The 11,598-nt window shown below is 43.2% G+C and overlaps 1 protein-coding gene across 1 annotated transcript in view; it reads left to right on the forward strand.

Moving 5' to 3' along the window:
• The window catches only part of GRHPR (glyoxylate and hydroxypyruvate reductase), a 16,736-nt gene extending 6,134 nt beyond the window's left edge, over nucleotides 1-10,602 (forward strand). Inside the window, exons 2-8 of the mRNA XM_019516805.1 lie at nucleotides 413-485; nucleotides 1,045-1,161; nucleotides 1,972-2,060; nucleotides 3,223-3,327; nucleotides 4,227-4,362; nucleotides 5,857-5,987; nucleotides 10,326-10,602. Coding sequence (XP_019372350.1) covers nucleotides 439-485; nucleotides 1,045-1,161; nucleotides 1,972-2,060; nucleotides 3,223-3,327; nucleotides 4,227-4,362; nucleotides 5,857-5,987; nucleotides 10,326-10,447 — 747 coding nt within the window. The 5' untranslated portion in view covers nucleotides 413-438 and the 3' untranslated portion in view covers nucleotides 10,448-10,602. The remainder of the gene's footprint in view (nucleotides 1-412; nucleotides 486-1,044; nucleotides 1,162-1,971; nucleotides 2,061-3,222; nucleotides 3,328-4,226; nucleotides 4,363-5,856; nucleotides 5,988-10,325) is intronic.
• Nucleotides 10,603-11,598: the final 996 nt, after the last annotated feature.

Here is an 11,598-nt window from a genome sequence, read left to right on the forward strand (position 1 = left end):
TAAGTCTCAAGGTATCTCGCCCAAAAATCTTTTCTGGCTTGGACAGAAGTCTTGAGCCTCACATGATTCTCTTGCCTGTTTAACAAAGTAGATTATCATCAGACTGAATCTTGGCACAGGAGAAAACAGGTTGACTATAAAGGGGAAAGTTAAACTGATTGTGCACAAAATGCCACCAAGTATGCATGGTAAACTACCTGACACAGAGGTACCTTTCCTTGTTATTAACTTATTTCAGTTCAGCCCTCCTAGGTATTGCTGGTAACTATAGACTGTTAAAAATGTGCAAACTTGAATCCACAGGTTGCCACCTGTCACTTAGGTCTATGCTTTCATTGTTTTGGTGTTCTTTAAACAGACTTCTTTGTTTATGAGCTGTCAATTTTGAGAGGGCTGTCTTTGTAATTTGCAGGGTCCAACCTAAAAGTCATCAGCACAATGTCTGCAGGATTTGACCATCTTGCTCTGGAAGAAATTAAGAAGCGGTAAAGTTCACTTTTCTTGTAGCAGCTGTTAAATATGGAATTTACTTTCTTCTGATGTGTTCTGTGTCTACCCTGTCATTTGATGAATTAAGTAGTCATGAGTTCAGTGAAACCAAACTCAAAAGGAGGAAGACTAGTTTTTAGTTTAAGTCTTGAGTTGGAACTCCAAAAGATTTTGGTTCTATTCCCTGGTTCTGCACAGATTTTAGACAAGTCACTTAGGTCCCGATCCTGAAAGACTATTTTAGTGGGAGTTAGGAACGTAAATAACTTTAGGATCTGACCTTAATTTTGCTGGGTGGCAGTTTTCCATCTGTAAAATGGGCATGATACATTTCCCTCCCTCTCAAGGGGCTTGTGAGGATAAATTCATTGTTGTTTGTGAGATGCTCCAATAATGTGGCGATAGGGTGGGATGCACGTAAGCACCTTTGTAGAAGAAATACCTGAAAGAGTTAGATACAGCACAAACAGGTTTTGATCAAGATGTAAATAAGCTAGGCAGTTGGACTGCTGTGAGTTATCCCTTGCACAACACAGTGCTGTCTTTGGATTGCAGTGGGATCCGTGTGGGATACATCCCGGACATACTGACAGATGCTACTGCTGAGCTTACAGTAGCTTTGCTCTTAGCCACGTGTCGCAGGCTGCCAGAATCAGTGGAGGAAGTGAAGAAGTGAGTATTTGCAGTCTAGCACTGGGCTCTGAGTCCTGTGAAGTTCACTGTGAATCTGGAACAACCCCCTGGAATGAGTTACGAGTGTAGTGCTGAGCAGTATACCCCTGTAAAAGCACTCTATGCATGAATGAGGTCAAATAGATACAGAAGAGGCCATGCATGTTACACTCGCTTTGGATTTACACTACAGTAGTTGAAATCTTGTGATCCCAGTTAGTTAGGCCTGTTTATGTCTAGGCATAACCTGTAAGGCCTAAATTTCTGTTCTAATGCAGGGATGCAGATTGAGAGTATCTAGTAGTGCAAAGAAGCCTTAAAGGTGGTTGGACTTGCCTCCCTAAGAGTCTCCTTGTATTATGTATGTTGTCTCCATGGTCAGAAGAAAACAAGCAGCCCTGGTCCTAGTCCCTACTGTAGGAAGTGCATTGAGCCTATGACCAGAGGTCACTGCAGTGCAGCTGCTCCCAGAAGCCTTCAGTAACAGTGCACAAGTTAGATCAGGCCTGAAGTGTATCTAATCTACACCAAGGCCCCTGAAAGGGAGTGCAAAGGTAGCTTTAAGCAGGAACCATGCAGACATTCGTGTCTCTGCTCATTAGAGTCACTCACATATATTCATTTTCGTGTTTCTAGGCCCCTAAAACATCTCCATTTGCATGCTTATGACACACAGGTTACTATCCCTACTGTATTTATGCCATTCACAGTTTGTCATATCGTTCATATCTAGACCCCAAGCCAGTACATAAGGTGGAATCTTCTTCTGCTCTTGTCTCACCTCTGCGCTTATGTTATTTCCTGTCATAGCGGTGGCTGGACAACATGGAAGCCCTTCTGGATGTGTGGATATGGGTTGTCTGGTAGCACTGTCGGGATCATAGGGCTGGGAAGAATAGGTAACTGTGTCTTAGTATATCTCTCTTAGTGATGGAGGAGGGTTCAGTTTGGTGTTTGATTAAAATACCTAATTTGGTGATCAGTAAAAATAAGTCTACTTATTTTAGTGAAAAATAAGTCTAAATCTGTCTGTAGTTTTAATAGTCTACTCAGTTCTTTATCCCTGTTAAAACTTTCTTCTGTCATTGAGGGTTTTTTTGTCTGCTGCTTCTTGCTCTGAAGGAAGAAACCTTACCTGTAGAGTTCTCTCTCTCATTACTCTGACAATTTTTAGTTTTAATCTTTAGCCCATGTGGTTGCTCTGAGTTTTGCTCTGAGGATATCTATGCTTTAACCCATAGGAGTTCATGTCTTGTTATACTAATACATTTATATTTAACTTTGTGTTAGCAATGCTAGGGCATTTGTAGAAACAACAAAGTAAATAAAAAATAGGAGTGCATTGGACAAGAACTGCTAGTGAAAGACATTTAACCCCAAAACTGATGGATTGCTCCCATTTGCCTCTGCCCTAACATGCAGAGGGTGAATAAGAGGAGATTAAAAAAAGACTCTCCATCTTACCAACAGTGGTGTGACTGCACTCAGGTTTAGATCTTAAACTCCAGGAGCTCTGTGTATTTCATTTTATCAGAAACAAGACAAACTGAACTCTTCCCATTGGACAAGACCACAGAACTGTGTTTCAGTTAAGTAAATATCCCAAAGTCCATGGTAGAGAAGAGGACTGATTTGTCCATTAGCTTGTAGAGTTGGTCATGGAATCCTTTTCTTCCCTAAAATTTGCTCTCTAATGTAACTTCAGATTTAATGGCCCATGATTACCTTTGCTACAAACACGTTCACTTTCCCCTGGAACTAATGAGAGCACTTTATCTCCTTTACAAATGTGAAACCTTGGCAGGAAGGGTACAGCAGCCTCCAGCTGGGACACTTAAAGTAATCTCTCAAGAAGTGATTAGTTTCATTGTACTTGAGCAAACAGTGGAATGCATCCTGTGGTCTTGTCCAAAGATGCTGGAGCAATAGAGATCTTGTAGAGAGCTGAGGAGATGGGTTGCTTTGAAATGCTGCTGAGGTGTTTGACTCCCCATGTGCTGGGGAAGGCAGGCTCTGCTGGGGCTATCCCAAGCTTACAGAAAGATGACCTCCTGTTTCTAGGACAGGCAGTAGCACGCCGTCTAAAGCCGTTTGGGGTCAAGAGATTTCTATATGCTGGACGCCATCCGAAACCAGAGGGTGCTGCCGAGTTTGAAGCTGAATTTGGTAAGAAATGCCAATCGAGTTGGAAGAGCAAATAATCTCTTTCCAGACCTTTCTTCATGCCTGCAGAATAGCAACCAAAATAAAGGAGATGATGCAGGGATGACATTGTCCGGGCTGTAAGGATGAGAAACTAGAGGCATTGAGCAAACCACAGTCCATAGCTCATTGGCCAAAAGTGCTGACAATGGCAAGAGTGTAATCTTGGCCTTGTTGATTTCAAGCAGGGCCAAGATTTTACCCCAGATCACTTAATTTTGATATCGGGTCTTTGTTTTCTGATCACCAGTACTGCATGCACTCAGTATAATGCACAGACTTTTTGGACAGACTTTTCCTTTCATCATCCTGCAGTGTTGCCTGGCTCTGATATACCTCTGTGAAAAATAAACAATTACAAAAATAGCAGTTACTGTTGGGGTCAGTTCTTTTCTTTGCAAATCCAGTGGAATCTGCATATTCCTCGTCCCATCCTTTGGTGAAAGTTGTAAAATCTATTAAATTAATCTTCCGTGCTTACAAAACTTTTAACTGTTCATTTAAAATATAAAGGTGATGTTTTGTTATGTATGCTACACCTGAGATATATACTATAGCCACTTCCGGGATGGCAAGAATTGGTAAACTGGCAAGAATTGGTAAATTTATTTTCTTAATTGAGGAAACTTAATCAATTAAATTGTTTAAAAGCAAAGAAGTGGTGCCCATGCAAACATAGTACCTTGTCCAGATGTTGTTTTTGCACTCAGCTGTCAACCTGATTTCTTCTGGTTACTGGGGTGAGATTAATGAGATCTTCTTAGGCAATAGTAACTCACTGATGATTGTTTGATGCAAGTGGGATAGATCTCAGAGTAGTGAAACCTCTAAGTGAACTCATGATGCCTGTGTTTTCTATTCAGTTCCGTTTGCTAGGCTAGCAGAGGAGTCGGACTTTGTTGTTGTGACCTGTTCCCTAACTCCTGATACAGCAGGATTGTGCAACAAGGATTTCTTCAGCAAAATGAAGAAAACATCGGTGTTCATTAACACAAGCAGGTGAATGTGCTACTGTATTACTCAAATGAACCTAAATAGCAAGTGAAAAGAGTCATAGAGATAATGCAGACATCCAGGTGTTATGGATTTCAAGGGTTTCTTTTGTAATCATCTTGACCATGAGTATATATGTTGGCTCAGAGCAGAAGCTCTTGGGGGCTGTTTTCTGGCCTTGTAGCATGGCTGTCTGCCATTTTCTTGTTAGATGGGAGTTAAAAAAAGAAAATGCACTTTTTCTCAATGAGAAGCAGGAAAGTTAATGTGATCAGGTTATGACCATTTTGAAAGTTGAAGAGTGGCTGCCCTTTGGGATTCTCTCCTCAGTTAAAAGCTGATTCTAAAAGAAGCCCAAGTGACATTCATATTACTGTATTTTTTCACATACACCCCCAGGTAAAACACACACCTTTTTTTGGTAGTCAGAATGGAGAAAAATGTAGAAAAAAGATTGTTCCAGAGTCTTGGCTGACTGCGACATACAGTAAGTCCTTCAGGAAACGTAGAGAGTTCAAGAAATGTGGCACTAGGAAGTCTGTGGTGCCAGTTTGTCACAGATATATTTACAATTTTAAAACAATTTGGAAGCGTACTGGTGCCTCAATCATAATAATAAATTCTAAATACCTATATATTTTGACATTTGATTTTGTTTTTTTAATCATGGAAAATAAGCGCTCCCCCTGCTCCCTTTGCTCACCAGGATGTGGCTGCATCTGCGGCTGTCATTGTCGTCCTCCTCCTCCCCACCCTAATGCTGCTTTGAGCAGCCGTGATATGCTGGTGCCCCTCACTCCTAACGTCCTTCCCCACCCCCTGGCCTGCTGCAGCTAGGGATGTAAATATTGTTTGAAGTACTGTCTTCTGACCTCTTCCAGTTACAGTAGTTAAACAGTTAGCCAATAGGCTGTACATAGTTTAGTGACCTCCAGCATGAGCAGCATGCCAGCTCGGTGGCAGGGAGTAAGCTGTGGGCAGGGGGTGGTGGGCACAGCTGAACCACTAGGCAGTGCTGCCCAGCTGTGGAACCACAGTCTTCTCTCTGAGGAGGTGTCCCCAGCCCCTCATATGGTGAGCATGGCCCCATCATTACAAGAGCCACCCTGAACAGTGTGGGCATTGGCCAGAGACTATGTCATAGCTCTCTTGAGGCTACAGATGTGTTAACTGGTCGTTAACCACTGTTAAAATTCATCTGTGGCCAAACAGAATTCAAATGCTACTGCCAGCCAAGAAGACAATATCTGAGTTCATACCTGCTTACGGGAAATGTTTCACTAATATGTTGCCGCTGTTTAAAAACCCCCCCCCAAAACAGACAACTGTGTTGATTCTTAAACAAGACTAACAAGTGACATACAGTGCTTAGATCCCTAAGGGCCTTTCCCTGCCAGTTTAGTTCCATTGAAGCTAAAGGGACTGCACATCTTCAAGTTTAAGGATGTTTGCCAGTGTCTGCAGGCTGGGAACTGGTGTTTGTAACCCATGCTTTTTCAGGGGAGCTGTGGTGAATCAGGATGACCTGTACCAAGCCTTGGTCAGCGGCCAGATTGCAGCTGCTGGTCTGGATGTCACAACTCCGGAGCCGCTGCCTACAGAACACCCTCTTCTTTCCCTGAAGAACTGTGGTAAGCTGCTGCCTTAGGAAAATAGAATTCCAAGAGCTTTTTTGATCCACAGAGACCTCCTGTGTTTACAGGCAACTGTTTATCTTAGGAGAGCAGGTGCTACTTTTCACCTTCCCACATATCTCACTTCCTGTGGGCTTTCAGTGGTTAGGGCCAGGGATCTATGTGCCTCTGGATATGGAGGGTGGTGGCTAGCAATGGTTTCAGATGAGGGGTAAAAGTTACAGGAAAGGGAAAATTGAGGTGCTCTGTGCACTGAGCCATCATGTGCGACAAAGAACAATGAGAAGGGGAAGCCTTGTCATCAATGAGAATCAACCTCTGCACTGACTTTACGTCATTTGGATTTTAGTGGCTCATTTTGAAACATCTCCATGATTGTATTTGATCAATTGAGAACTTAGCGAGATTCACAAAGGGGCTTGCATGCCCATAAGCATTGCAATCGGAAATTGAGACCCTCAAATCCCTGCTCAGCTACTGCCCAACCCTTTGAGTGCCAAAATCCCCCAGTACATAAACTTTTGCTTTTGAAAAGGGAGTGCAGGCTGCGTGGTGCATCATTCCATAATATAAGGCCCATTTCTCTCTAATTAAAAAGAAACTAGAAGCATTATTAATATGCTATGGGCAAGGGTGCTCAACAGCCCACAGAGCCATTGGATATGGCCTTTAGACATGGGGTTTTGTTACCAAAAGCTCGGTGCTGTTCAAGATACAAGACTACAGCCTATCTTTGATCAGGATTTCTTTGCAATCTCAGACACAGAATTCAGGGACAGTTTCAACTCCTTTACTGACTACCCTTTTGTACACCAAATCAAGATGCAATCGCATTTCCCAGTGATTATCCATTCCCTCTTAAACAGGTAAGGTATTACTACCATCCACGTCTGATAAAGAGGCAAGAGACAGGTCTGTACTCTAACCTTGTATTGAGTATACCCCAAAGCATAAGAATAAGACTTTGTCTCTATGCCTATCTAGCTGTCTACAACAGAGCAATACAGATTCCCACCCTATACCAGCTGGGGGAGACACAGGAGGGAGGAGGAAGTTGGGGTGCAGGCTTGCAGAAGCTTGTCTTGAATTTGCTGAGGCCTTCCCCAAATTTCCCTTTTTTTGCAGCCAATAGTTATACGTAGCTTATTTTAATAAATATTCTGATTGGTGTCATTCATACTTCTTATTTCACTGAGACTTTGGGAACTGGACTGAACCAGTTTTTTGTAGGACTTGGAAGATGCTAGTAAGCTGTGGCCTGTGTCCTTGGGAAAAGTACAATTCTGGGAGAGAGGACTATTCTTTCCCTCATTATCTGGGAATACTACTTGCCGTGTACTGTTTATTTTACTTTGCTGACTCGGCCATTTGTAACATCTGCAAAAGTTCAGTCTGAAACAGGCTTTGTGGCCTGCTTTTTAGCCACATGTCTGCAGTTTAGCATAAGTTTCTTGAAAGTGCCCAAGGCTGAGGACAGGTTAACAAAGACACATTATTATTGTATTGAATTGTAGCTGTCTATGTACAACTCAGTTGTTATCAAAACATCAGTTGTTACTTTTAGTTGTTGTTACACACTTTTCCAAAAAGCAGCCATTCATTCTTGGCCTAGTCTAATATTAGTGGTTTGATAAACAGATTCTTATTATACTTCCCCAGGCTACTACTTAAGATTTAAATGCAACCTTATTGATTGTATACCAGCTTAAGCATGTATTGTAATAACTCATGCTTTTCCTAGGTCCATCATTTGCACTGATCAGTGCAATCAATCAGTCACTGGCTATGTTCACAGCCTACGCTTTGGCAGCATTTGGTGTTGGGGCGCTTGAGCTGCAAGTGTTCTCCCCAAGCTGCCCTGGGGACAAGCACTAGTGGTGGTTGGGTCCTAGTGCCTGTGCTTCCACCTGCTTCTGACCTGGAGTGAGTCTTGTTCCATCCCAGAGCTGGAAAAGTTGCCCCTGTCCTTGCTGAACCAGGTGGGCCAGGTTTGGTTAGTGTTCTCATACACTGTGACTTCCTGTGTGACTTCAGACAAGTCACTTAAACAGTTCTATGTCTCAGTTCTACATGTGTAAAAGGAAACAATAGCTCTGCCCTCCCTTATGGGGCAGAGAGCCATGAGCACATTAAATCCACTAATGATAGTAATGTGCCTAGATACAATGGTGATGAGAGCTATTATAGATAATACAGTATCAGAGAAAGAGAGAGAGAAAAACAGCAAGAAATGTGTCCTGTATAAAAGGAGGTAATGAAACGTTGGCTTCTAGTTAAAAGGTAACTTGGTGTGATTATTTATTACTCCAATCCTTGTTAATCATTAAAGTGTGAAACTGCATTTTCCTCCTCTAAATACTATTTCTGATCTACCTGAGTATTCTTTCTAGCACTTGAAATGATGCCTTTGAGCTGGCAACTTTAGTACTTTCCATTCTCAAATACCAGTATATTTTGCTGTTTTGAAATTACAAATGTATTTTGATTTGCTTGTACTGTATGCCCCATTTCTTTTGCCAAAATCTTTGTCTCCCCCAACTATTGTCAGTATAAACAAGCTGTCCAAAATCTGCCTGTCCCCTTTTAAAAAACTACATTTCTGTAGAAGAAAAATCTGTATAACAAAAATACCTCTTAGAACTGCAAGATGAAAATTCTCTGCACGTTATTGTATCTCTGTGATATAAAAATGCAATGTTAGCATTATTGTAAATCCTCTTTTTAACCATCTTTTTTTTGGGCTTTTTTTAATCAAATCAAGACGTGCCTCATTTTTAGTAAAGTTCTTAAATGATCACAATGGGTGGGATTTTCAAAAAGACCTCAGAGTGTTTGCTGCCTCTGAATAGAGCTGAGTGAAACGTTTTCAGTGCAAAGTAAATTGGCCAAAAAAGTGTAGTTTCAGTCCTATTGAAATCAGTTACAAATTCAACTCCTAATTCACTGAAAAGCTTCAGCTGGGGGGAAAAATGAGGCCAAATCATGACAGAAGAGGAGGAAGAGGTCATTGTTTTCCCTTCTTCACAATAGCTCTGTGGCTGGAGCATTTTGGCAGGATGTGGGAAATCTATATTTAGCTCCCTCCTGTGCCTGAGGGGATTTGAACCCACACCCCATCCTCTTAGGGGAGTACCTAACTACCAGATTGTAGGACATCCTGGGGCAGCAGGAGCTGTTGGTCTCTCCAATTGATAGTGTTCTATTTATTGTAAGCAGTTACTGGAGCAGGAACTAGAACCTAGCTCTCCCACTTCTCAGTCTTCAAATGTTAACATTATTGTTTATAATTATATTGTATACATTTAGTCCTTTACATGAAATTAGGATTTGTTCCTACTGTTTATAATTTCAGTTTTTTTTGAAGAGGTGGCTATTATACCACATAGAAGGGTTTGATGACTTTCTGCCCTCTATCTCCCTTTTAAAAGCAGCATTCAGATTTATATGTATTATTAAATTTGCTGACAAACCTATCATGCAAGTAGCTATGAGACTGTCAGAACAATGATGTTTTGAAAGTTGTCTTTCATTCTCTTGTTATGAGATGTGTTGCACTTCACTTCATAGGTAGCTAGAGTGGAAATAATCAGTAGACCACACTGTGTGGAGATTGTCAATCTGAAAACATGGGGTGAAATCCTGGCCGTGTTGAAGTCAACAGCAAAACACTCATTGACTCCAGTTTACACCCCAGGGAATTATGTACTGAAAAATTCAAAATTATACAAAATTAATTACATTTTTTAACAAATTAAATATAACACTATTTGAACTTTCTTTAGAAATGTATGCAGGTACTTGTGGTGGGGGTGGGATGTGGTTGGGGGGAGTGCTGAGTGTGTTGGGGGGTTGTGAGGTTTCTGGGTAGGTGTGGGTATGGGAGTTCGTGCAGGTGGGGGGCATGTGGCGGGGGGGCCACACCAAGCCACAAACCCCATGCCCATTCCACCCCTCCCCCTGCCTCCTGCAGGGAGAAGGTCTCCTTCCCACTCACCAGCTACACCCCGGGAAATTACATGATATTACGTGATTACGTGCAGTCATACGTTTTATGCACAAAATTACACACATGCATAATTGCATAATTCCCTGGGGTATACGCGGTTTAACTCAGTTTTCATTAACATTGACTGGGGTGAGGTCCCCAGCCTCTTCTGCATTTCTTAGACATTGAAACCAATACACGGGAAATTGTTGGTTTGCCAGTAGTACTTCCCAGACCACACCCACAGAGATTAGTTACATAGAGGTAGCACGACAGTACCATAAAACAAAAGTGTACCTAATAGTGTAACAAGTGCACCCGTCTCATTCATTGTCTTTTCCCCTGTATAGTGATTTTGCCTCACATTGGAAGTGCCACCTATGCTACTAGGAGCACCATGTCTGTGTTGGCTGTCAACAACCTCCTGGCTGGTTTGAAAGGGGAAAGTATGCCAAGTGAACTCCATTTATGAAGGAAACCCAGACAGCATCACCTGCTGAGCAAGGTCATAACTTCAAAGTAACCTGGAGAAACTTAGCAGATCCTGACCTGTTTAACCCTAAAGATCTATGTGTCTGTGTCATCCTGAAAATAAGAAAATATTAAACAAGGCATGAGTAACAAGAAGCTCTTGTGGTGGTTATGTGGAAGCATGATGGTTATTGTGCAGTCCATAGCAGTTAAATGGAAGAGCTTCAGGTAGATGGAAATGGAGCATCCAGGAAAAATGCTCCCTCTTTTGGGTCCAGTGGGCCCATCCCCAAAAAACACAATGAGCATGATTAGTGGATGACTTCTGGTTTTAGTTCAACAAAACACTTACAATTTTCATAACTTCAAGAGTGGCTGTCGTAATCAGGAATCCTAGTTTTCTCTGCTTAAAAATTGCAAATTCTCTGATTAAAAACCCAAAATCCATGATAAAAATTAAAGGCCCCCCCCAGTGCTGCTGGTGTCCCACACTCCCCCCCACATAGCCTCCACAGCCCTCCTGATGCCCCTCCTCCGCAACAGCCCCCCAGACCCGCAGACACAGACGCACACATAGACACTGACACCCACCCCAGCAGGTAAGTGTGTAGGGGAGAGAGGCTGGAGAAAGGAAAGGTGCTGGGGGGGGGGGCATGCCCCTGTGCCCAATCCCAGGAGCAGGGCCAGGGGGTGAGGGCAGGGGTGCCACTCTGAGGGCCACACGTGCTGGCTGGCTTAATGCGGGGGGGGTTGCACACAAAGGCCGCCACTGCAACTCTGCCACTGCACCCTGCATTACCATCCCACAGCCACCCACACAGCTTTGCGGGCAAGCAGCGCAGTGTGTGGCAGTGGCAGTGCATTGGTGGCCACTGTGTGCAGGCCGGGGGAGCAAAAGAGGGGCTTGCATGCAGTGGCTGCCACTGCACACTGCTGTTTATGCCCCGCTACCGGCTGCACAGCTCCACGGCAGTACAGGGTGGTGGCGGCTGCAGGCAAGTGACATGGGGTGTGATATGGTGCTCCCTGTGTGCGGGTCGAACACATGCAGAACTGCTGCCTCCCTGCTGGGCCCCCTTCGAGCCCCGGGGGGGGCTCACCTGGGCCTAGAGTGAGTGAGGATTTAGTTAGGGAGCTTCTGGAGGGGCTGGA

This window comes from Gavialis gangeticus, unplaced genomic scaffold, assembly GCF_001723915.1.
Source record: "Gavialis gangeticus isolate Ggan-Ray unplaced genomic scaffold, GavGan_comp1, whole genome shotgun sequence".
NCBI classification, from domain to species: Eukaryota; Metazoa; Chordata; order Crocodylia; family Gavialidae; genus Gavialis; species Gavialis gangeticus.